Source organism: Taeniopygia guttata, chromosome 4 (assembly GCF_048771995.1).
Source record: "Taeniopygia guttata chromosome 4, bTaeGut7.mat, whole genome shotgun sequence".
NCBI lineage: Eukaryota > Metazoa > Chordata > Aves > Passeriformes > Estrildidae > Taeniopygia > Taeniopygia guttata.
The window spans coordinates 6,463,924-6,491,146 of NC_133028.1; the positions used below are offsets into that span (position 1 = coordinate 6,463,924).

The window sequence follows — 27,223 nt, forward strand, 5'->3', positions numbered from 1 at the left end:
TTGGAAGGAAGTTGACTTTGAGATCCTAGCTAAACTCTGAAGTAGAAGAATACTGAGGAGAAAATCTACCAACCTTCCCATAGTAAAAAAAAAAAAAAAAAAAAAAAAAAAGGTAAAAGAAGCTATACATTGAAATAAGGCAAATGTGAAGTTGAAAATTCCCATGCTGGAGCAGGGCAAGGACTCCTCTCCCTGAGCAGTGGAAGAAACTTGCAATGAACTAACTGATTGTAACTCCCTCTCTCTGACTCCATGCACTTCTTGGGGTGGAGGTAGAGTTGGGAAGGAGGGAGGGGTGGGGGAGAATATTTTATTAAGATTTATTTTATTTCTCATTATCCTGCTGTGATTTTCTTAGTAATAAATTCAATTAATATCCTCAAGTTGAGTCTGGTTTGCCCATGATGATATTTTGTGAATGACCTTTTCCAGTTCTCATCTCAACTCCTGAACCTTTCATTAAGTTTTCTCTCTCCCATCCACTTGTGATATGAAAAGTAAAACATTTCAACTCAAAAGAAATGTATCATATATTCAGGGAACTTTATCTCAAAAAAACACACCAGCTTTTAGTTTTATTATACTTAAAATAGTTAAGGTAAAGTTAGAGTCAAAACCAAACAAAGGCATTTGATGACTCAAGTCATACCAAAATTTTGCCACATACACAGTGATGGAGGGCATATGAATTTCAGAGTTGTTCTCAGAAAAGAAAATTCTGGCACCCTTCATTCAAAGCCTCCAGTTGCTATTCCTGTGCAAAAGTGAAAGTATTCTTTGCTGTGTTTTGTCTCTTCATTCCAGTTCCCCCATTTCATTCCATTTTGGGAAGAAATCGTTGCTACCTAAATCAAATGGTGAACTTTCACAAGCATGGAACAGATACTGTGTTCTGAGCTCGGCAGAGCCTGCTAGAATGTAATATCCCTCAAAACTTACCTCTTCTCAAGAGTGCAAACAAAAGGAGATGCATTGAGTAAGAACCAAATTTTGGAATTCTGTAATCAAAAATCCATAAAGAAATTTCTTTTCTTTAGCATTGAAGTCTACCTATAATACTGTACAGGTACTATTATTTATTCTGCAGAAAAAAATGCTCATTCAACACATAAACATGTTTTGCCTTAACACACAGGTAATAAACGACTTTTATTTATGCAATATATTTGAAGTCAGAATTTCGGAAAACAAGAAAATGTTGTACTCTCATTTAAAACTTCAGTAATGTTAATCAGAAAAATCAGTGTTGTTATAAACACAGTATTCATGCTGAACAATTTGCTGGTTTATGCCAATTTGACATATCATGGAAGTTACAAATACTTTGATATCCAGAGACTATGCAATGCTTCTCCAGATGCTTCTTAACCAAAACAATTCACAGATGTTTGCTCATCTCTCTGCCGAACGTCCTCCTAAATTAGTTGATCCTAGAATAAAAATACAAATTAAAAAAAAAAAAAAAACAGCTTGGTAAAACTAAAGTAAAGCTTTATTCTTGTAAATTATTTGGGGAATTTATATAAGGAAAAGCAAAACTATTAAAAATTGAAAAAACAACCTACACAATTGATGAAAACTTTTCTATTGCCATTTTCATGAATATAAATGTGCTCCTCTATATTTCCATAAAAACATTTTTGCCATATTCCAATTGTAGCTACATAAGTGAATCTTCAAAGCATTATTCTGTATATGAACTGAAGTTAATGGCAATCATAAAGCCAAATGACATCTATTACTAAAGTTCAAAACAGCTACTTTTTTTATAACATTAATTTCTCCTATATTATTTAGAGATCCTATCAGGCATGCATTATTTCACATACTGTATCACTCTCCAGAAATCTCATAATTAAAACAATTGTGATGTAAACTTTTACAAACTATAAGTCTTCATTTCTTAAAATATTTTTATTTTGGTTTCATGAACTCAAAACTACTTGGGATGTACAGGAAGGTCACATTTATTAGTATGGACTGAAAGTGCTTTAGAGATGAATTATCTTTTTAATATAAGTTTAAAAAAAATCAATTATGATGCAAACTTGGAAATAAGGAAAATCAGGTTTGCAAGATCTGATTGGTCAGGGTGCTACATGATCTTATCTAGATTCTCTTTCCCAAAAAAGGCTGGACCATTCAAGGAGCCTTCTGACCAGGGCAATTCTATGATTCTGTGACTCTGATTCTATTAATTAATCTGCCCCAGTGCAATTTCTACCCAAATCCACTCCCCCCCCAACCTTGGGCTGATGTTTTTAGCTGCTTTTGCTAGTTTTATGTTTCACTTAACAAGTAACACCCTGGACTAGCTCCCTTTTTACTGGGATCTGTGGACATCTACATGGATGTCTTGATAGGCAGATCTTTAGGATATGTGCAGCTCAGAAATACAATTTGGACATTATCAGATTTAAATCTCTGTTAAAATCTAATTCTGGAATGAAGCAAGAACACATTTTCACAGCAGATACTGTCCCACACATAAGACCAAGGCAAAATACAATCATAAACACTGTAATCTTTCATATTTTGCTGAAAGCCTACTTCCAATTCTGAAATATCCTTTTTATTCTTGTTAATTTATTAAGCTGCTATGCTGAAATTTTTTCAGAACGTGTTAAATGCTAGTTTGTAAATATACTTGCCTTGCTGTCTTTGCAGAAGTCCAGAGATGGTGATTGGCTGCCTTGACAGAGGCAGCTGTGGGGAAGGTGAAGCAAATGGGTACAGCTGAGGGGTTCTGAAATCAGCATTAGCCCATGATCCCCTTTGACTGCTTTGGGATCCAGATGATGATGGACAAGCACTATGTGGTAATCTCACCACAGGGGTGGATCTGTTAATGAAATTAATTCATGCATGTGATTTGAGACTACTTCTATAACAAAAGATTCCAAAATTACTTCAGTTTGTTGTCTATGTATTTCTACTTACTGAATATTTTTACATATTTCAAAAAGCAGACTGACAAAACAATTATCGAATCAGAGGTGGGAAAAAAGTACTTTGTTACACATATGTTAATTTTCTGCTAGGAAGATATATTTGGCTTACTGATTATAAACAATAAGAGTTTAATTTTTCTGGAACAATTTAAAGTTATTGATGTTAATAATTCTCACAGTTTAAGACATTTTCAATGTTTAAATTTAAAAAACAGAAACACCTGTTGCAGGCTGCATGAAAAGTTTGGGTTATTCAGAGAACAGCCCTTGTGCAGATTTTGTGCTTTCATCTCTAATTTTTGTAGGAAGGATAGAGCAAAGACATTGTTAAACTTCTTCATTATAAAATTACTACCCCTTTCTATAGGAGTACCATGACTGCAGATGTCAACAGCTACAGAAGCACACATTATATCTGCACATTTTTGAAAAACATTATTTCAAAATAAAACTTTCCCCCAAAACCAAACATTCATGTAGATGATAGGCAGGCTGCACAGTAACACTTCTTCAGATCTAGAATATAACCTTTGAACATACAGATTAATAAAGGCCAGAGGGGAAATTACAGTCTCTCATAGGAGATGGCAACCTCGAAAAAGTATTGAATTACCTTGTAGATCCTGCTCCAATACACTGACTTGGCTTTATTAGAGCTATCTGAGAACTCCTGTAGGATACACTACCTGTTGGAAACAGATTTTTGAAAACAGGACCAATGTGAATTACCCCTTTTACTCAAGAGAAAACTTTGGAAACAAAGATTAGTACCTTTTTTGCATGATTTGGGACAAATTCATGATTAACTCATTTAAGAACTAAAAATGGCGCACAATTACAGTAGTCAATGAGAGAGGTCAGCTGTCACAAAAACATCATATTGCACCATCCCTGCAAATCTTGTTCTAGTTAAACATATGGTGGTTTCTTTCACCTTCTTTCATTTATCAGACTATTATTAAACTATCAACACAGCTGTGCTGAAGCGCTCCAGTTTTTCAACTGATCTTTTTTTTTTGCCACATCCACCTCTGAGAAGGAAACTTTCCTTAGTGCACTGTCAAATCCTTGTTTTCACTTACCCTTACTTTTGCACATAAACTTTGATTCCCTCAGCATTGCCCGCTGCTAAACTTTATGTGAAGGTTCTGAAATCCACTGAACACATAACTGTTCTACATAAAATTTTACTGTCTAATAAATATCTATTTATATTTAGAAACAATAAAAAAACCGGTTAACCTCAGCTCTCTTTATCTTGTTAAGCTTAAATTTATAGGCAACCATGTATTTAGGAAGGATCTGAGCCTATAAATCAGACAACATAGACAAAGCAATTTTTCCTCCTCCATTGAAATTGCATTGCAATTGCATTTGTCTTTGTTTCAGGACACTTACACCATGTAAAAAGACAAGAGCTCTAAAAGTTCTTTATGTGCCTGCAGATGGATTCTCTGAACTGCTGCAACCAGTTGAAAGCCTGCCTGAGCACAGGCTGCTGCAGAAACATGCTGAATGTAAAACCAAGAATGGGAGAGACCTGCAAAGCATTAGGAATTCTGGGGAAGTCCTCACAAATAAACAGTTCTCAAGAGACTGCACCAATTCCAGTAGGCTCTTACTTATGTCTTATTTTCATCTGAGTGTTACCCAAGCTCAGGGTAAGAAGGAATGAAAGAAAGTAGTGGCAGGTAAAATGTCTTATACCTTACTACAGTGATAAGGTGAAAAAAAAATCACCTTTTTGAAGAAATTCTTGATCTCAACTACCTCACTCTTGTTATTAAATATTTTTTTAACTTCCATTTAGTTTCCCCCCTTTTCTTCATGTGGTATTCAATATGACATTGTGGACAATGTTACTTTCTGTTAATCACAAATAAATAAAATTATGAAGCTTAACAGAGAGTCAACAATGTATTTTGCAAGTATTCCTGTTCTGTTCAATCACACATATAATTACAGTATTTTCTTTGCAACTGTTTGATTCAGAAAAAATTGGTTTGGTTACAAGTAATCATTTACTGACAGAAGAGGTAAGTATTAGGAAAACATTTCATACTTCCCTTTAACCATTTTCCAGCTGCTGGATTGAAGTCCATGTGGTAAATTCCTCACACCTCAACACAATTCAAATTTTTTTAGTAAATTGCTAATGCATGGATTTTAATTTCTTCATCCTTCTAATATAACAGAAATGTTACTCAGTTACAAAGTTTACTTTTACTCACCCATACGTCCATCCTGTGGTGGAGTTATTACTGACAATCTTGTTGGACCAGTTGGTGTCTCCAGCTAAATGAACAGGAAGTCATTAACCACAGTGTTATAAGCATATTAAGACATTTTAAGCAATAATGTTATATTTTTGAGGTCTACAGAGCCTGCAGATTTCCAGAACTCTCTGCTGTCAGTTGTGTTCATAGCACAAAATGCAAAACCTAGGAATTTTTTAAGATCTATGGGCAGGTGGGAAATACATGTATTTTAGCTTTATTATATAACTTATATAAAGTGTTATCAGACACTCTCACTGTTTTCTGTGCTGACATTCCATTGCAAGCCAACAGCTGCTCCTGGATGTTACCTCTCCTAACCAGGATACCAACAGCATGAAAAGCTCCTGCCTTCATTCTCATGTCAGCAACATCACTCAAAACCTGCAATTCCCTACTCAGGTATCAGAGTCTAAATGGTGCTTTCAGACCACTGACATTTTTGTAATATTGGGATTTTAAGAATGTGCTATTTACTTTGGTATCATGAGTTTAAAAGTCTGTATATGGCATGTGGAGAATATAATGCCAGAAATTAATGTGATTTATTTGCTTTTGGTTTCTTTCGGGGAGCATCTGACTTCTATCCTGCATCAAGCATATCTGAAATTATCATGCATGTCAGAATGGTTTTGAATGGGATGGGGGGAGAATCCTATTTTTTGCAACATTAACAGATTAAGAGAAATCAAAAGGATATATGTGTGTAACTATACATAAACAAGTATTAAAAAAACCCCACTTACTCTCCTCATTGGTGAAGGTACAGGATCAACCTCCATTGCCTCCATCCTTGCAAGAAAGGTCAAAGTATAACATTGTAATAAAAATAACATTTTCATTATAAAGACTAAAATTATGTTAGATTCTAATGTTAAATTTGACTAATAATGGAAGAGCATAATACATAATGCATAAGGCACATAAGTATTTAGGATTTATTCCAAAACTCACTAGCAGTAAGAAAAATCTATTCAGTGATTCTGAGCTTTGGTTAAGACATTTACAGAGTAAGTTATTTTATGATTAGTATTGTTATTCTTCTATTTGTCTGAATAAATATGCATATTTATGTATTTTTCATTTGTAACCATAACAAGGGCACTCAGAATCTGTAGTTTTTTTGTAGAAAAGAAAGTCACAATCAAAGGTATAGAAATATTATAGCTTGAGCAAGTTGTATGTTCATTTTCCCTAAAATTAAATGAGCCTTATTGGAGTGGTTCATCCCAAGTATCCTGAGACAACTACAGTGTACATATAGGTGTCCGTACAATAAATTTAGTTTTTCTCTATGGTAAATGGAGAGTGTCTCACTAATCTATCTAGCTATCCATTCATCCATCTAGCTATTAATCCAAAAGTTCTTTGGAATAAGGTGCATCATGCCTTAGGTTTCTTTCCAGTAACCACCATCCATAGAACTGTAATGTACACTTGGATAGATAAGACTTTCCTCAGTTCTTTCATATTCAGTTTAAAAAAACAAAACAAAAAAATCAGAAAATATTTTAAACTAACTATAAAAATGTTGTTTTCTGTATAAAATATTAGTTAAGATTTTCATTGAAAATTAACAAAGTTGTACCCACGTTTCAGAAGTGGAAGGACAACTTGAATGAAGAGAATATGAAGAATAAACATTCTGTTTGCTTGAAGGAACTGAAGTAATTAAGAAATTTAATATTAGAACACAGCTATATCCAGTGATAGGTATTCCATAGTTAATATTTTAAACAAACACTTCTTACTGGATAGATTCCTGCTCATACTGGAAAATGGTGGTGTTTTTTCAGGAGGTTTCATACTAAAGGGGAAGGAAGAAACAACAGCTATAAATTGAAAGCTGGTTTGATTAGCTAACATGCCTAACTGGTCAATAAAGCATAAAATCAAAGCATTTATCCATCAGTTGCAGGTTTTAACATGACACATTTGCCATGAAGCAAAGTAAGAATTTATTTGGTAAAACTATGAACTTGCTTTTTACATCATAATATTCGCAGTACTCATTATACACCCAACAATATCAAATTTAGCACAACATTATGGGAAAGTACGTTAGAGAACAACAGATGTTAAAATACAATTATTAAATATAGCTAAGCACAAAATTAATTTCATTTCATGAAATTTTACATTTACCAAACTTTAAGAAATCGAGTTATCAAATGAAATGTTGGCATTTTTATGCTATTCAACATTAACTTTGCAAAACTGGTATCTTTGACAAGAATCATAAATGGGAGGAATATGTGTTTACTAGGCAAGAAAGAAGAGGCCCTAGGACATTTCTCTCTAGGTAGAACTCAGAGAAAAAAAATCTAAAATTCAGTAAGAACTCTGTAGTTGATATAACCAAGATGCTATTTATTTGAGAAGCAGACAAGAAAATGGAGGCATAAAATTAGTAAAAATATATAAACTGCCATAATCCACCACATACAGAGTTGCCTTTATACTGGCTTTTTCTTTCTGTTACATTACATCAAGCAGTCTGAGAGAGCAAAATACAGTATTATGTGCAAAATGAAACACAGAACAGGAATAAAGATCAATTAAAGATCAAATCTGTACAATTAAAATGCTGATTTCATGAACTGGCTTATTAAGGAGATTTAAATAACAGTTTTGGCTTTCTGTTGGAAATAAGTCAGATGAAATGATGAAGGTGTACCAGTCATTGAGCAGAGGGACAAAGATGAATGACCTCTTGGCTACACTTTCAAACATATGAGAAAAGAGACTAATTCAAGATGAGACAAGAATTAAATTTTTACTAGAAATAGAAACAAGAACCATGCTACAAAACTCTGGTAATTTTTTAAAAGGGGGTAAGATACCAGAAAAGGCATCATAGTATTTTCCAGGCTGATGCTATAAAGTCCATTGCAAAATACATAAACATGGTTATGTAACTGCAAATAAAAAAATTAAAACTGAGTATCTATGTGATAGACTTAATTAAAAATTCATTTTTACAGTTAACCAAAAAATATTAAAATAAAGGGATTTCTTTCTGACAGGATTCATTATTGTGAATAAAATGGATCTGATGTCAGAAATTTCTATACATTTATTTCTGTAGAAACACATGAGGAAGGCAAAAAAACATGAAATTTTTATTCTTTTATCAATTAAACTTACTGTTGTCTGATTACATTTACTTTTACTGCACTAAACCTCTTACCATTGTAGCTGTTGAATTTGTTGTGTTACTTTGTTGAGAGACTCTTCCAGCTTTGCTATCTGTGAGATAACCATAGATTTAAACAAAGTCTATTTGTGTGATATACAGCTTCATTTTCATCCAGCTAGTATTCTAAAGTGTTGAAAGGCTGCTTTCTATTGGTTTTAATCTTAAGACATCATTGCAATTCCAGATTTATTGGAGCTGTTATGGCTGTGTTAGAGACCCATTAAACAGTCAGTCTGGAAGAGATATGCTTCTTTTTGGCAGTTAAGGACTTAGTTTGATTACCTTTTCCTAAGTATGCTGGTAATACTGGATAAATGAATACTACGAAAAGTGCTTAAAAATAATTTTCTTTTCTTTTGCTTCCTATTTTTCATATCTGATATAAAAGCTTTGTTATGATTAATATACCAATAAGCTACCAATAAATGTACAAAATACATATACTATATTTTATGTAGGATACAAAAATTCACTCAATAGCCTCAATACTGCATCTATGTTTTATATTTAATTTCCATTATGTAACCTTAATCCTTCACACTGCTAATATTTTTATTTGAAGGCAAATTATTAATTTGCTTGTTAACTTTTCATGCTTCTAAAAATATTATTTGAGTCCTTTAATAAAATTACCTGATTTATAAAATCATATTGTTTGTGGGAGATACTATGCTCTTTTTGCAGATGCAAAACTGTGCAAAACAGATTAAAGAAAAAATGTAATTTATGTAAGATGTGGTTTTTGGTATTCTGGTTTTTTCTTCCTAATGAGAGATATGTTTGATTAAGAAAGGAACCAGTCAGGAAGAATGTACCTTACCCTGTCACTCTTGACTGGGTAATTTTTAGACCAAAGTACCTTAAAAAAGATGAGTAATTATTTGGTTTTCAGTATTTTGGGATCCTAGCATAATGGGACATCTAGACCTGCCAGCAACATGGACAGCAAGTGGCCACCATCACCTGCACCCTAATACCTGCACAACTCACAGAAATAGCACGAAAGCAGTTTAATGAAGACCATGAGACCTTGTGGGTTGACAGTGACAAGGATGACAAACTAGAAATAAGGAAGGGGACCTGAAACAAGCCAGCCAAGCATGAGAAACTGGAATGGTGTTTAATACAACCAGCCTCTCCTGTTCCTGATCCAATGCAAGAAGTTTTAACATACTAACAATATACAGAATGGGCAAAACAACAACAAATCCACCCAAAACAGTGTGCCATTGAAGCAGCAACCAACTACATTTTCAACTGTTTTGGTACTGTCACCTGGACACCCTCCTTAGGTCAAGCACCATCCCTGAATACTTCACAAACACTGCTGAGTGAATGTCTCGACAGTAAACAACTTTAAAAAATTACCATTACAAAGTATCAAAACTCTCCACAGCTTTTTTGGAGGTAAATATCTATTTATGCTGAATTCTATTAAGATATTTGTGGGGGGTTTTTGGGTTTTTTTTGTCTACAGGTTTCAGTTTTACCATCTGAAGCTGGTACAATAGATTAGAAGGGGGATGAAATCAGGATTCCTCCCTGGTCTGGCTTTGAAAGCAGAAGGACAGGACCCTAAAAGACTTACACACAACACAGTACACTATTAGTGATCCCAAAATGCATTCATGGAGAAGGAAGAATGGGCCACAGAGCACCTAATTTTCCAAGCTTTCTATCCATGACAATCATACCAGAAACTCCTCCCACACATGAAATGGCCAGCTGGGCAGCTACATGAGCTTTTTCTCTGTCATTTCATATGTGGGACACCCACTCATGGCTCAAGTCACCAATACTGCCAAGTAGCTTAAAGCTGATGAATTATTCTAAGTATTCCCAAAAAGATTAAAACAGTTTCTAAAAATAAAGTAACAAGGCAAACATAAACAAAAACCTAGAAAATCACAATTACAGTTACCTTTTGTTTGTGGTATTTTAATAAACGCTTACGATATTTTTCTTGAAATTCTGAAACCTGGAAATAAATAGAGTTATATCAAACTTCACATAATTACATTTATGCAAAGAAGTGATGGAAAAGAACTACTTCACAGTATGCAAAGTTTTCTGTCTTTTATAGGCAGTTAACATTATCTCTTTAAAATCCTCTTAAAAAAAATCCCAAACTAATCTAAGTTATTATCACTGATAGACAAAGCCTTATAAAGTCAATTTAATCCAATATGACCTACAGTAGAGCTGGTAGATTTATTTCACTAAGGTTATATTTTAACACTATGTTCAATAAAAAGGTAAAGACATTAGAAAGCCAGCTTAGCTGCAGTGTTTCTTATTCATCAATGCTAAGCAAATACATAAAATTAATGGCAACATAAAAAGTAATCTGTCTTACTGGCAATTACAATATACCTTGTAAAAATACCCTGTTAATTAAAAAATAATTATACACATAATAACACACTGTCTGGTGATGTGTAAGCACTTCTTGTGTCCAAATGAGGATCATAAACCGTGACAAGTTAAAAGTAAAAATGACAAGGCAGGCAAGACAAGAGCTTGAGGAACAAATTACCATAGGTAGTAACTTCTAATAAATCTTTCTTCTCACATGTTAGAAAACTGCTAGAAAATCTGTAGGAATTGAGAAGACCAAGAAGAAACACTCTGAGAATATAAGCCCACAGAGGAGTAATAAATGCTTATTTTATTCTTTGTGGAAGAACCTGGGAGGTTCCCACTGAATACTCATCAAAGGATCAGGTGTGTCTTTGGAAGAACTGATGGAAGAAATATCCACTTAGAAAGTGATGGCTCTGAGATGTCTCTACTCACTCAGAAATGTTTTCTTGGGTCTAGGAGAAACCTGAATTTGTCAGTTTCAGTCAAAAAGTAAATCAGATCTTACCGGAGGTTTAAAATGGAATAGGGGACATCATCATTCCCCTTTAAAAAAATGCATGTTCCTATATCCCAAATCCGCTTAACATCTGAGAGAGGACAGAGTAGGTATGAATACAGTTCAGATTACTCAGAGGTATGCAAGAACTTCAGTAAAAGAATGACCACACAGAATATGAATCTTCATGGCTGAGAAATAGTTGAAGAAGGGATGCATCTAAAACTAATGGGATGCAGACTAAAACTAATGATTAGCACAGACATAGTGCATGAGAATGGATACTTTTCCTCCAGAATCAAATTCAAGAGTTAGAAATGAAACTAACAGGTTAAAACCTGAAAAATTATGTAATCATCATGCAGAGAACAACCTGTGGACCTCCCTTTCACAATATACAACAGATGCTAAAATTCAGGAAACAACCTGACAATTATGTGGGGGAAAATATTCACCAAAGCTTCTCAATGCAGACCAATCCGACTTTGAGAAACCCCTGTGCCACGAGTTGCTGAAAGCTGGGAGGCTCTTCTGAAGATATATCACTACACCCAGCTCTGCTCTCACGCTTTCCTAAGCACCCACCAAAGTGACAAGATATTAGACTAGATAAGAGATTAGCTAAATTGCTCTTACATCTTTTGATGCCGGGACAAGTTCTGAATATACCTCAATGCCTTCACTACACTTCAATATGTTCCCAACAGTTATCTCACACTACAGAAAACCCACTTCAGCCTTGAGAGATTGAGCCCTCTTTTTTCCTTCCTTTGGCACACTATGGAAGTTTGAATTCCCATGTGACTGGAGGTGTGCAGGTTCCCTGCTTTGGTTCAGTTTACAGAGTAACTGCTGATCCCGCTGTGAAAAAGTGTGTATGGAAGGACAGAGGAAGGGTTCATGTTTACCTTGTGTCCCTTCTGCATCTGAGGTGGAGCACTGCTCAGGAAAGGAGCCAAGCTCAACTTTATAAAAATCTGTGAAGCCTGGGCAGAGCAAATGTGAATCCATGACCATTGCTGGAGAAAACAGGTGATATTCCCTGGGTTATTTTCTGCTGGATCAGGAAGCTCACCCAAAGGTCAGCAGGTCCCAGCCCAAGGAGATGAGAACAGCCAACGAGGCTGCAGCTGGGCCCAGGGACAATGGACTGCTGGAGTGGTTGAAACTGCTGCTGAAATGCCCAGGAAGAGGGACAAGGACACAAAGACCCAAAGCCAAGCCAAAGGGAGTTTGTATGCACTCATTAACCCAGACAGCTACTGAAGGTCTTGACTGGAAACCAAGCCTGATGAAAGGAATCCTATCTGGAATTCACAGAAAGCAGGAAGAAAATGACCTTGGAATAATTTACTGCATCTATCCTGAAAAAAAAAGAGGTGTGTTTTGACAAAAAAAAAAAAAAAAAAAAAAAAAAAAAAAAATAGAAGAGAGAGAGAGCACTGTCAGCTCAGGACTGTATCCAGCTCACTGTGTAACTTTTTATAGCTATAATTAAGGCACACTATCTGGGCACATTTAAGCTTCTGGAAGATCAAATTTTTCACTGCATGGCATTGAAAGTGATTTTACACCATTAAAATAACCAGACTAGTGGTCCTTAGAGAGAGTTTGAAAACATAAGCAGTGACCATAATGAATAATTTATGTCTCCTTAAGAACTCAGAAACTGTGGAATTAAGGAAATAAAGATGGTAATGGGCATACATTCATTTTCAAGCATTCACTCATCCACTTTTCCCATTCACATAAAAATCAGGAGGAGTTGTTGATTATTTCATAGAGTAAAAAAGTTTTAAGGTAGATTCACCTGTGATATTTCTTTTGAATATTTCTTGCTTAACTCATCTATTGGCATGAACAGTGATTGAATATCAGGACTTGTCTATGAAGAAATGAAAATATACCAAGGTTAGCATTTTTATTAGCAAGTCATATTAAATAAATTCTTTTGTAAAGTATTTATTAAATTGACTGATGAATATAAATTTTAAAAATTTGATAGATTAGGGATGGATAATGCAAAAATTTAAAATAAACCTGGTTTTCTTTAATGGCCTTATCAACCATCTGGAAAGTGTTGGGATTTTGTTTAAATGTATTACCCACATATATACTTATTATGATTAAGATAGTACCAGTGTCCAGAGGACATTCAAGGAGGATGCTGTGGCCCCTGGAAGAGGCACTGCATTCACACCAAAAGCCACGTTTCTGGCAGCCCCTTTCCAGGCTTTATGGTTCCCACCATTCCCAGCTACATGGGATGCATCCTACAATCAGTTTTGTTTCTAAGTCCTTTTTAGAATAGTTCCAATACTGACTGGGATCCCTTTGTCTCTCCCTGCCCATTAGCCAGCAGAATATTATCCTAGAATAAGGAAAGAACCCTAAAGTAGTTGTTGAATTTTTAAAATATTTTATGACTTGTGTCTTCTAATCAGAGCTGTGCATGCTTTAGGAAAACTGTTTTTCCTTGCTTTCCCCAGCTACTAATTTTTACAGAACTCACAGAAGGTAATTAATTGTATTTGAGACTCCCTTTGCAATTTTGAATTTGATTGATACCAGCCAAAGAGTCAAAAATTTCCAGCTGACAGATTGAGAAATGCAGACAGACAGCACAGGTAACCTACCTATGGTATTTTAGTAAAGAAAATAAAAACAAGACAATAATATTTGTCTTGAAAACTTAAGATATTCATAAAAAATATATTCATCTTCTTTAAATGAAATGCATCCATTGGAACCAAGCTCTTGCAATCTACTTAGGGTTCTATCAAAGCAATGACTTGGCTTAAGTACCTATCAGATTTGAAAAAAATAAAACCCAACCAGCTTCATGCTGATATAAAAAATCTTTCAAATAAAGATTTATGTAACACTGTTTATATCTTATCTGCTGCATGGAGGAGTAGCAGATGTTGCTATGATATTCTGAAATACTGAACAGCCAGATTCTGATTTATCATAACACTTAACCATCCTCTGGAGAAAAACAAGTGGGGATCATGAGACACAGAAGGAAGACATAAAGGTGACAAGAATGCATTACTGTAAAGATGAGAATATTTAATGTGTACATGTTGATTACCCCAACATACAATTTAATTAGGAGTTCTAACACATTTAAAGGACCTCCTCTCATTGGGAATTCCTCCATAGCATCAAGCTCATAAAGCTTATCGTGTACATTTCCACTCAGGTTCCTGAATTACAGAGCCATGACTTTTTTATATGCATCTTTAATTATCATTCCAATCATTTTATCTGTTCTTAATCAAGGATAAGCAATCATCATTAATGTCTTTTTAAAAGAATATGGTAATTTGCTTCCTTCCAGCCCTCCAGAGCAGTGGCAGTTCTAATGAAACATCTAATATTTTTGTTAGTATCCCAATCATTGCATTTGTAAATTCCTTCTGTGCTTTTGAAGTAAATTACCAAGTTCTGATGAAATGGTGCAATTTAAGACTGATATAACTTAAAACTTAACATTGTTTTGAGTAAGGTGTTGAACAAGATGACCTCCAGAGGTCCTCGACAACTTAAATTATTCTTTGACTGAAATTAATAACAACATTTGCAGCAACAATACATCGATCTTCAAAGCATATTAAAATATGCCCTTTAGAATTTTTATTAAGGGCTTTTTTATTTTTTTCATATTTGATTACTGTGTGCATTCTTCCTTTGTATTATAATTGCATTTTGTTGTTTTGTTGCAATTTTTTAAGTGACATTGTCTTCTTCAATGTGCAAGATTCCTACGAGGCCTTCATGTTTAGCTGTATTGAGTTTTAGAAAATGTTTTTAGTGTTTTTCTTTTATCCTTACAAAGCATTGTCTTTTACAAAAATATTAATGTTTTCACAAATTTATGGAATCAGCTAAAGAGAAGATTGCTCCTGGGAGAAATGCAAAATTAAAGATGCCTAATGATTAATCTAGAAAGGGAATTAAAAGCTCTTAATTCTCCAGTGAATAACAAAAATTCCCAACAATATTTCAAACCCTTTCTTAATCACACAGCCACAAGGAAAATAGTTAAGCTTAAGAGAAACCAGAAAAAAAAAAAACAAACTAATCCACTTGAAAACACTGCTGAGCTATAATGCAGGTTTTCAATTCAGTCCATTACATGAAATAATTCATTACAGTTCATTTTCTGTGATGTACAAATGCCAAAATCAATAAACATTTTCCCCCATTTTGAAAGTAGCCACTGATGTTACGCAGTAACCAGCCATATTTCTTGTAAAGTTTAGAATTATTTACAGTCTAGCAGTACCCCAAAACCTCATAGGCTTTAATTCAAAGGAATATTTACAACAAAAAGCAGACCTGTCTAGCGCCTAAGTATCTTAGTTTAGCAACCTAATATCAGTAAGTATTCATGCACAGTTGGCAAAAACAAAAAAGGAAGCATTTTTTAATTCAAAAAGTTTAGCTGTTAGGCAAACTACAGATTAATGTAATGCAACAAAACTAAAGCTTAATTTACCTCTTTGGAAAGGACTAAGGTACGACAAGCCCTCCTACAGACCAAACATTCATCTTTTTTGCCTGTAAGGTAATGACACGTTTAAAATATAGATCAAACTGAATATCTATTGAATACATTGTAAATGGAATGTGGTGCCTAAACATCTGGAGCTTGTGGAAGAAATCTGCAGGTTACACAAGAAATATGAATAAACATGAATAAAGAATTTGATTATATAACCATTACATAGAGTTGTGCAGGAAAAAATGTGTGTAAATGTCATCAGGTCTTACTCCTGTTAATAAGCATTCATGTAAATGTAAATGATTTTATGAATATCATTAGTGTCACAGAATGCAGGTGACTTTTAGTTACCTTGATTTAAATAGGACTACTTGCCTGGTTTAATTAAATGTATGCTTAAGTACACTAATGACTTACAGTCAATCTGATATATGGCTTTTTAGACTGGGGCACAGTTGGGTTGTCCCAACAAAATATATGAAACCCAATGTCAAGAAATTAGTAATTTTGCCTTGTGAATTCCTCCAATAAGAGATCAATAAAATCACTTTTAAAACATTATGACTTTTAAACTCTTTATCTGCAAACATATTAGAAAATATCCATAGCAAATGCACATTATTTCAATATTTAGAATTGGTAATTGTACTAGCCACTGCCTTTTTGAAGATTCTATCAACATCTTTAAATACATTTTAAACCTTGGATTGCCATTACTCCTGAATTCACAGCAGAAAGATACATAATCTCTCACATATTTTTCTGCCAAACAATATTAAGAGAGGAGAGATGTTGTTGATGTTCTAAGAGCCTGCAAGCTGCAGAGTCTGCATTTTATGATCCTCTACCCTCAACTGCAACCCTGTGAAAACATCTAGTCAAAAGTTTTTAGTACTGAAATACAGACTGATCATTTCTTCTGTGTGCCCTTACAAAAACCAGGGCATGTAGCATGATGTGAAAAAGCAAAACCTTGATATTTGTCTGCTGCATTTTTTTTTTTTCTTTTTAAAAGCAACTTTATTATTCCTCTGTCTTTCCCACATATCTTTGTCCAAGAACACCACTGGAATCCCAGAATACGACTCTGGAGCTCTACATAACACAAGAGCTTCAAAACATCCCCTCCAATCTTCCCTCATGCTGCTGAAAGTCATCAGGAACAACACTGAGCCTCAAAACTTATAAAAACTACTTCCAAAACCTATCCTAAACAAATCCTACGTTTTTTCAATTTTTCTTTCACTAAGGAAGAACTATTATTTTTCCCAAATTTGCCAGAACAAAGGCCATCTATTTGTGGATTTTTTTAAACAAAATTATGGCTCGTAAGCATCCAGAATGCGGTTTTATTAAAGCTCCATTCTGTTTGCCCTCAAAGCCACATCCACCTGGAGGTGGGCACAGGCGAGTTATACTGTTTAAAGCGAATTAACAGCAAGGACTGGAAAGGTTTATCAGTAACATTCGAAGAAGTGCTCAGGGCTTTATTTTTTTTCCACAGCGGGTGAGAAACACCAAGGTTTGAGGTGGATATGCGCACGCCAGCACAGCGGCCCCGCCGGGCGCGCCCCAGCGCCATTACCTTTCTGCAGGCAAACCTCACAGAAAACGTGGCCGCAGTTGGTGAGGCAGAACCGCGGCGTGGGGTTGCGGGGCTCGCACAGGCAGGAGTTGCAGAACACAGACGAGGCCATGGGGCAGCGGGGCAGGACGGCTCCGTGGAGGCCCGGGGCTGGGGCAGAGCCGCTCCCCTCAGGCCGAGCCCCGCGGGCGCGCCCCCGCCATGTCCCGCCCGCTGAGGCGGCCCTGAGGGCGGCGCGGCCCGCGCCTCTTCCACCGCGGGGCTTCGGGGCGGCACAGCTTGGTCCGCACACGCCCCCCGATAAAATTTGGTTTTTCTAGCTTCTCGCTATCGAATTGGAGCGGTATCGACACAGACGGTGTTGTGAGGGATTCCCTGTCCCGTCCCCAAAACGTGGGAAATAGAACTGCACCCACAGGGCTCCGGGCAGGGGCTTCAGAAGGAGCCCCGCCCTCCTCACTCGTCCCGGTCAGCGTTTGGGGATGTTATCAATGGAAATTTGTGCAGACAAATTAAAATAAAAAATAAAATATTAATTTTGCAATCAAATTCTATCTAGCCAGCCACAAGGAAAGAACAGTGCTAAACCCACGGTCAGCGCGAAGTGTGCAACAAAAAACTCAACCTCAGCAATGGTTTTTCTCTATGCCTGCACACCTCTGTCCTAGCACAAGCAGTTTTTATAAGAAAAATTCCACCTAAAGCCAAGATTTCAGCAGTCAGTCTTTTTATCCATTCAAAGTCTATGAGTTAATAAAATTTTCTTTTTTAATAATAAAGAAGAACAATTCAGTGTCTAGAGTTATTAAATCCCTTAATGAAATTTACGGGAACACTACATTCACATGTATCTGCCCGAAAATTTCCATGATATCCATCTCAAGTTATTTACGCAATGATCAGCACCTGGGCGTCCCCATATCTCTCCAGACATAATCCATCTCCTAACCAAGCCACATCCTTTTACTTGTAAATCAAGTTTCAGCATACACCAAGTTTTACCTGCGAAGGTAGGGGATAAACTCCTAATACAAACGTATATACTCTAACAAATATCATATCTATCATACTAGAAATAGCGCAAATTATATATACTACACACAACAGGGAGAATTGAAAAAGCAACAAACAAAAAACAAAAACAAACAAAAAACCCAGAGAAAATAATTGTGGATTTCACTATTTTAAATTCAAAAATCCAGGAAGTTTGTTCATTTGCTATCACAGGTTTGCTGTGACATCTTCTGTTGTGGAAAAAGAGCAAAACAAGGAGATTCGCTGTTCATTTCTTAGAAAAAAAAAAAATCCCTATTGCTTGCTAGTGTCCCGTGATTAAAATTTTAGGCAGAAAGTCCCCTACAGACTTAGTTACAGTGCAGGCTGTAGCTTTGGGTGTGACAGAGCCACAAACTGCAGAGGAAGCTTTTAACTTCACAAAGGCTTCTGCCCCCGAAGTGTTTCCCAAAAGAGCTGTGAGTCAGCTTCTGCTTTATGGAGTTAATTAAAAATCTTGAAGAATACAGAAAACATTTCCTAAAAGCAAAGATGATGATGATATGATGAAGATGATTATTATTAATAATAATAATAGTACCATTAGTACTAGTAAAGAATTAAGCAATCACAAGTTACATTCAAGACGCCCAAGTCTCAGTGCTGAGTCTATACTCTGAGTATAGACCTAATTAATATGGTGAAACAGGATCAGCTCTTTTATGAATTCTAAAATGTTGCTTCTCCTGGATTACCAGCTGGAGTGTATTGCAAGTGAAATGAGTTATGTTTGTCACTGGGATGTGGTTAGAAGCCTTACACTAAATATCAGCTAAAGGCTGAACCACAACCTTGTCACAACATTTTATTACTTCTTGGACTTCATATACCATATGGTTTTAACACATATTTCCTTCTTACCCACCACCAAAGATGTTATTATAGGACATGTTGTGAGTGAGTGCTCTATAGAAGTTAATTTAATAACACTTACTTACTGGTCAATCCAAGTAGCACCTCTGAAGTATCCGAATTTTTAAATATAGGACACAATGCAGTGAGTAGCTTTATGAGATTTTATTTGGATTGATTTGGTCTCTGGAATATTGCTTTTTTGTCTCTTCTTTGTATCAATTTTAATGATTCTCACATACTACCAGCTGTATTTTAATTCCCATGCTGGAAATATAAGTAGACTTAAAGGAAAATGTCATTTCCTTGCTAAAGAAAACAACAGGTGGGAAAATAGAAAAAAGAAAGAAAGAAAGCAGTGCCTTTCGAACAATAATTGGTCTACAGATACTTCACCTTTCACTACCTTTTAAACTAGCAAAAGGTCTAAAAAGATAGGTAGGAAAACAAAAAACAGTATTCTGCTATCACAGTGCTCTAGAAGCTTCTACTTCCATGTTTTTATATGTAATCACTTCCAACTCCTTCCTACTACTACTACTGTTTTGTCAAGCTAATTTGACTTGTCATTGTATGATACTGTAGTTACACTGCTATTTGTACATAAACTAGTTATATTAGGGCATAAAGATATATGCAACCAAGCTGCAATAAGTAAAATGGAAAATTAAGTCAAAAACTGGTAATTTCTGTAGGCAGTCATATTAAAGTTGCTAAATAATTAAAATTTTTAAAATTCTCAACACAGAAACATTTAGTGCAGGAATGAATTAAAATAAAATTGGCATTGTTTACCAAGAAAGCTATAATTTAGGTTACTTTGGCATACTTCATAAAGACTATAATTTACATAAACAGCAGTGGGAGGCATCTGATCATCATCAATTTTATAGCCTAATGTTAAGGGCTTTTCTGGAAGAAAAAGTAAGTATAATTCCAAATTGCTTGTCTGGGTCTCTCTCTTCCATGATAATTGCTGCCACCACTGATCAGTTCAAACTCTGAATATTTTACAAGAAAGCATTCACAATTATATTTAGGTGTTACACATATATAGATTGAGTTGAAGACACTCTCACCCAATTAAACACCACAGGGGATGTAATTATTTCTCTGTTTACTATCTGAATCCTAGTCAGCCTGAAGTGCTGAACTGTTCATGGTAGTGCCAAATAAGATTACTCAGCAAGCAGAGTAATTTAAAATCTTAAGAAACTTTAGTTTAGATTTGTATTTTAGATTTAACCTAAATTAAATGTTCATTAAGTTCTGAACTTAAATGCTGCCTTAGTCACTGACTCTTCTATATTTAGCTTTACATCTGTAGATGGGGGAAAAATAGTAAAATATGGAATTCAAAGAGCAAAATGTGAGGGGATGCTAGAGGTTGTGACCTAGCTGGAGAAACCAGAGTTAGAACAGAAAATGAGAGAAGGTTGAGAGTTCTATACAAGCAATTTTCTCATAGGTGCAGGGTTTCTTTAGATGTTCAGTGTTACATGGTGTGCAATTTTTTAATCTCTGCATTGATTTTATGAACTTAAACAAGCTTCTTAGATATAAAGAAATCTCTGAGAGATTTGATTTGCCAAATTCCAACAGAGATAAGGATTAGTGTTTGTACTATAGCCCACCACAAAATATTGCTGTTGGTTTCTTCGCTTGTTTTCCGAAATTTTTCTTCACGCTCCTAGAGAATAAAGGAAAAGCAAAATTATTACCTTTTGGCATCTGTATGTTTCATGGTAAATAGAAAGGCATCCTTCTTCTGCATAATGGTGAACAAAAAACATTTTTCCATGTGGATAAAAATGAAGGTTTTTACTTATCTGTATGGTGGATATCTTCACAAATCAAAACTGAGAAGAAGGCACACTGCATCCTGAAGCAGCAAGGTAAACTGAGCTTGCCCTTCCCAGAACTTCACAGAAGATGTATTGTGCCAAACATGTTCCATCAGTACAGATTTTAACCTGTTTAGGTTTACAGTCACTTCCATGTTGCTGTCAAGAGCCCTTTCACAGCCAAATTTCTGCTTTTAGGTTACTAGTTGATACATTTCAAACACAGTCTGTGTGCATATAGAAAGGTGACTGGGTGTACACTTGTTTGAAGAAGGGATATATAAATACACACTTCATGGTGATATATAAATAGACACTCAGTCATTTCCTTCCCCACTCAATAGAGTTGTGCAGTCAGGGCAATGTGGAAACAGCAGCATCACACACAATGGTACCTGCCACCTGCTGGGCTGAGTCTGACAAAGAAAACTCTGGAAAGTTGGAAAATGCTACTTTAAAATAACACCTATTACTGCAAGCATGAGTACATGGTGATTAATTAGTTTTATGTAATCACTTAAAAATATTTTGTAAGGTAATGGAGACTATTTTGGTTAAATATCTATTGATTTTTTTAATGAGTTAGTTAAAAGCACCACTGCAATTGGATAACAAACCTCATAATACTTTATAAATCAATAAGCCTACGTACAATATTTTTAACATTTACATTTTGGGACATACATACTCTTTCATAATCTTGTTCTCTGGTTACATGATGAATTTGCTCAATTAGATGCTCTAGTCTGATATTAACTTCATTCACTTTGTCTTTGGCTTGAATAGCAGATTCATCCAAAAAATGTTCTCCAACTCTGATGTCCAAGTGGATACGCTACAAAAGGAAAAAAATGTTCTCATTACTGTATCTTCTCCTTTTTCAAAGCTCCTTAGAATAAAAACAATGGATAATTTCCCCTTAAGATCAATTGCTTATAAAAATTCCTCCTAAATTTTGAATCAGGTGGAAAATTTGAAGGGTTTCTTAATTTTATTTTTAAATTAGTTTTACAAATTTAAAATCTTCACTAATGTTAGGACATTATTTTATGCTAGTATTGATTCAATTACCATTAAAATGTTGCCTTTGTCCAAAATAGTTTAAAAAAAAATGTACTGCTCATTAGAATTCACATTTCATCCTGATACTGCAGAAATTACTATCTTTAATAGTACTGTTGGAGGCTTTTTACAAATGCACTTCTAGGTTCCCTCACATAACTGTTTTCTTCACATTACTTATCCAGGCTTTTTTATGATCTATAGCAAAAATGCCTCAAGCCAGCTAAGCAATAGAACCATAGAAAGAAGAGAGAAGAATGGAACTTGCAATGTTACTCAATTTATTTTGGCATGCATGAAAAAGTCTACTAAAACTAGTAGGAGAAACTGCTCCTAGAAGCCAATTAGTACCTAAGAGAAAATAAAAATATTTTAGCCAAAAAAATAATCTTCAAAACCCTAGAAATTGATATTGCCATAGTAGAAGTTAGGTCTGCTCAGAGATCAGCCACAAATGAAGAATATATTTTCTTTCAGTTGTCTTGAAGTTACCTGTGTAGGTAGAAATCCATCTCACAACCTTGTGGTCCATTATTTATTTTGTTTGAAAGAGTTCAGATAAGCATACGGTTCTTACAAAGAACAGTTAAAGATTTGTCTTCACTAAAGGATGTTTTTCCTTTTGTGATTTTTATTCCTCCAGATATACTTAAAAAGGACAATAGTTTTCTTTTTTATTTGTGTTCTGAGACAAACAGCATTATATAATATTTGTGATATTAATGTTCTCCTTCTCTGCATCTCTTGGGTTCTTTTTTATAGGATGGTCAGAACTCCACATTGTGCCTGTATCATGTAAAATAATGTTGCTATACCCCCATCTATACCAGATAAAAATCACCTGCACATCCTCAGAATGACATTAATGGTGCATAGTTAACTGTGTCCAACACAAGCTTTATCCCCCTTACTCTCTCTAGTTGATAAGCTCCACATTTTTTTTATTATTAGACCTAATTACTTTTGCCATGTATATGATTAAATTTCCATTAATTTCTATCAATCAGCCTGTAAGAACACCTTGTTATTCCAGTGTAATAATCTTACTCCAGTATTGTTATTTCTGTGTTATCTACATGTTTCTGAAGTGCACAGCTAGGATGAGATTTAGCTTACCTTAACTCATTTAGAAGATGTATATATTTAGCTGGTTATTTTATGCTTTTGCTGTCAGCTGAAGAGAAAAAGCCCCAAACCACTCTAGAGAGTAATTCTCTCCTGGTTTTGGGAAGCAACAAATAGATAAAATTTCAAAACAGTAATTACAAATTTTTTGTTGCAATCAGTAGAGCCATGCTATCATCTCTGATGGCTTTTTACCCCCCAACAAAATCTGCATTAAAACCAACTTTGCTGGGAGTAGACAATAACAAGTATGCTGACATATTCTTCATTTGAATATCTTTCAAAAACTTAAATGTTACATTTATTGCCAACAAAATGTTGGCAATCAAATCTAAGTTAATGAATACATGGAATTATGTCAAGTGCTTGTGTTAGTCAATCTTGCGTATTTGTCTTTTCGATCCAAATTAGCTGTTCTTATTGATCAGAGTCTTTCACTCTGATTCAAAGAACAAACTTTAAATCCCTCTATCCTTAGTCCTGCCTCTTGAATGCTGACTTTTTAACTACGAGAACAGTCTTTTTGTCTTTTTATCTGCATAATTCTGTTTGCTTTCTTTAATCGCTAAAAAACATTGAATTATCTGCAAGAAGTTAGACCAGCTTCTAATCCAGTTTGAAATCTCTGCTATTGGTAATGATTTATACTGTTACAACAAAGACTATTTAGGAAATACACCTACCAGTTTACTGCCTGCAATCACTGCAAATCTTGTGGAGTTAGACTGGAAACAGATTATATGCTCTCCAGAGATGTAGGATGTAAAAGTAAAGGTCCCTTGTGGCCCATACAGTTTTGACAACAGTACCTGCAATTTAGATATATGCATTGGTTTTGTAATTTGTAACTACCAATAAAAAGATAAAACAACTGTTCTGTGAATTGGATGCAAAAAAGAACCAGTTAAGCTGCTGCCATCATTAAATTTCTCCAAATTCCAGAACACATTTAGAGAAAAAGAAACAATTTTAGCTCACAGTGAACATGAAAACATTACAGAATTTTGCAATGTACAAAAGACAATGCTCTCTAAAGCATTCAAAGTCTGAAAACTGAAGCATTGCCTAGGCAGGGAAATAAGTTGTCCACTGCTGGCAAAGCTCAGACCTCATGGCAGCTCAGGCAGCTGCTCTGCATGAGGGCTTCGAGCAGCCTTGCTGCCCTTGACTTTGGGTTATGTTCATCATCAGCACTCCTTTCTGCTGCTCAAGTAGATTCTGTACCATTTTACTTCATTGGTGAGTTTTGGGGGTTTATTTTTCATTTCACTTGTTTTCTCAGTTGTCACTAATTCTTCCTGAAGCTATTTCCCAAATCTGGTAGTAATGCAAAAACTGTCTATACACATAATTATCAAATACCATCAATTTTTTTACTTTTATCTTTTAGCATCAAAATGCTGAACTAGCTGATAGACTGTAGATTTACTTCTTCTTCAGAAATTACTTCTTCTTCTTTTCTTTTTTTAGATAGTGTTGCCTGCCAGTGTCAGAAGTCAAGTCAAAAATCATAGAGAAACATTCATAAAGCATTTTTACCTCACTAGTAGGGCTTGTGATAGTCACAAACATTCCCAAACCAGGAGCAGATTCAAGAAAGCCATGCGTATGTATATCCCAGCGTTGTACTTTGTACTTCCCTGAATGAAAACATAGATAAATTAAATAAAACATAGTTTAATGTTAAACATCTTCAATGCTTTTTCAGGGAAAATAGAAATATATATGTATTTCATATGTTTATGATTAATATTGTTTCAGGGTACTTCATAACAGATTGAAATGCAATAAATTTTTACTACACTAGAAAATGTTCTAAAGTACTACAGGAAAGAGTTAATTAACAAGAAAAACTTTCTAATAACTCCTAATACTCTGGGAAGATTGGCCTCTAGAAGGCACACTGAGACCTCCAAAAGCATAATGTGCTATACTCAAATTACATTTTATGGACTGTCTTTCACACTTATCATATTATTAAAAAAATTTAAAAAGATATTAAATTGTATAATTTTTTACTATCCCCTTGAAATCTTACATTTACAGTCTTGTAGATTAATTTAATGTGCTTCTCATATCAGAGGTGAAATTAAACTTTAGTACACCATGAATTGTCTCTTTTCAGACCAGCACGTATCAAAAAAGTAACTTTCCCATTCATATGGAGAAAACCATGTTACAGAAATTCTGATATGAACGAGTACATTAGTCAGAACATGCAGAAGCACACATGGAAGCAGCAGTTCAACAGCTGTGGAATTGAAAAAACACATTATTTTTCTCTGTTTAGTCAGTAAAGCACTCTGAAAACCTGCATTTCTTTATGTGATGGATACACACAATGTTTGGGGACTTTAAACCTAATCCCTGCTGCAGGGAGTTATTTTCAAAATGCCCTTTTCTGTTTTTTTACCATATTCATCAATCACAGAAATTGCCTTACATTTCCAGTTACCTTTGTTACTGCATGGGTTAGATCATCATAAAGCATTGACAGGTACCCACCAACTACCAAGGTATCGCTGGGAATATCTTCAATTATGCATTTCTCTTCTCTTTCTCCAGCGTGAAAATACAAAGCGAGTGAAAAAGAAATCCAAAAGTTCATAAGAAATACTATTAATTTGCTTTTCATGTTTTTTATATATCCCTGCTGTACTGCCTTTGAAGATAGTTACATACAAATGCCTGTAGTCCTGTGGTTGTTCCTTGTTTGCTGCTTATCAGAATATTTTTGAGAGAGGAAAAAAACTGTGAGAAAAGGCAGCTGGTGGTTATTCATTTATAAATAACTACAGCATGTTCTGGAGAATGAGATAACATGGAAAAGACACCTTTTAAATTCTTTCTTCTTTCCCAGAATCTGGGTTAAAATTTATTTTATAACTTAGAACAGCATGAAACTGAAAGGGCCTCTCAGGTGCTTGAGATCAGTTCCCTAGATCCCTGTAGGCAACTACACTGGCTACCTCTTTCAATAAACTTCTCAATTTTCAACTTAAATGAATTTATTATTTCCCATTAATTCTGGGTGATTATTCCAGAGCTTCACCTCTCTTTTATTAAGGAAGCTTTTAATTTCCATCCTAAATCATTGTACAAACATAGGCACCTGATTTAAACCCACAGACACTACATAGAAGAACTATAAAGAAGTCAAAGGAACTTGAATAATCAAATAATCCATTAAATAATCAAATAACATTAGTGAATATGATATTGTGGGGAAAAATAACAACATTAACACTTTCAGAATAAGATTTTTTTATATAGGAATGACTATTTCTTAGATACTTCCTAATGCTTTCTTCGAAGAAAGTTGTAGTGCAAATCAAACAGTGATTGAGGTTCTTATTTTTATTCTTTGTACCAATATAGACCAATGTGTATGTCTGATGACAAACTCATTTATTACTCAAGTGTCCCTTGTCCTATAAATGGACATCACTCTGTCTGAAAGGTGGGCCTGAATGGTCATTTTCCAGCAGGGAGAGCCCACCTGTGGGATCATTTCCAGTTGGGAGGACCCATCTGTCCTCATAAAATTTATGTTATCCCAATTACACAAGAGCACATATTTTTCTTGTATCAAGGAAGAAGGGTGAATAGCCCTTCATCTTCAATATCTGTAACCTAAATAAAAGTTTTGAGATGATAAAACTCCTACTGGATTTCACATCTGCAGAAGGAGGACTGATTCGTGTTTATTGCCCTTCACTCACCTGCCATCTATGAAGTTGTCTCAATAAAGGAATGTCTGTGTTACACTGGCACAGGCTTTGGACCATCCTGGGTTCACTTCCAGCTAATACTTGTAGTACAACTAATACTTGTAGCACAAGTATTATTTCACCTCCAAAAATCACCCATCAGCATCCCCATATTGAAAGGTTGTCAGACAAAGAG

General features: G+C 35.0%; 2 protein-coding genes across 2 annotated transcripts; both read right to left on the bottom strand.

Moving 5' to 3' along the window:
• Window positions 1-526: 526 nt before the first annotated feature.
• RNF212 (ring finger protein 212) lies at window positions 527-19,336 on the bottom strand. The gene is made up of 12 exons (XM_030270524.4): window positions 17,382-19,336; window positions 15,791-15,852; window positions 13,097-13,171; window positions 10,348-10,404; window positions 8,418-8,476; window positions 6,979-7,034; window positions 6,820-6,889; window positions 5,974-6,019; window positions 5,183-5,246; window positions 3,565-3,637; window positions 2,652-2,842; window positions 527-1,430 (listed from the first exon to the last, which is right to left on the bottom strand). Exons 1-12 carry the CDS (start codon window positions 17,491-17,493, stop codon window positions 1,393-1,395), a joined length of 903 nt encoding a protein of 300 aa, XP_030126384.4. The 5' UTR covers window positions 17,494-19,336; the 3' UTR covers window positions 527-1,392.
• A 100-nt stretch (window positions 19,337-19,436) lies between these two features.
• Window positions 19,437-26,063, bottom strand: LOC100231047 (transmembrane emp24 domain-containing protein 11-like). The gene is made up of 5 exons (XM_012573688.5): window positions 25,823-26,063; window positions 24,857-24,957; window positions 24,001-24,126; window positions 21,819-21,965; window positions 19,437-20,976 (listed from the first exon to the last, which is right to left on the bottom strand). The coding sequence occupies exons 1-5, from the start codon at window positions 25,950-25,952 to the stop codon at window positions 20,827-20,829; spliced, it is 654 nt and encodes a 217-aa protein (XP_012429142.5). The 5' UTR covers window positions 25,953-26,063; the 3' UTR covers window positions 19,437-20,826.
• Window positions 26,064-27,223: the final 1,160 nt, after the last annotated feature.

Coding starts and splice junctions, on each gene's coding strand:
- RNF212 (XM_030270524.4), bottom strand. CDS start 17,493: ATGGCCTCGTCTGTGTTCTGCAACTCCTGCCTGTGCGAGCCCCGCAAC. Junction 8,477..10,347: donor TAAAATACCACAAACAAAAG/GTAACTGTAATT, acceptor GTTATCTCACAG/ATAGCAAAGCTGGAAGAGTC. Junction 7,035..8,417: donor CAAATTCAACAGCTACAATG/GTAAGAGGTTTA, acceptor CTTCCCCTTTAG/TATGAAACCTCCTGAAAAAA.
- LOC100231047 (XM_012573688.5), bottom strand. CDS start 25,952: ATGAAAAGCAAATTAATAGTATTTCTTATGAACTTTTGGATTTCTTTT. Junction 24,958..25,822: donor CAGCGATACCTTGGTAGTTG/GTGGGTACCTGT, acceptor GTTTTCATTCAG/GGAAGTACAAAGTACAACGC. Junction 20,977..21,818: donor GAGAACAAGATTATGAAAGA/GTATGTATGTCC, acceptor TTTATTCTCTAG/GAGCGTGAAGAAAAATTTCG.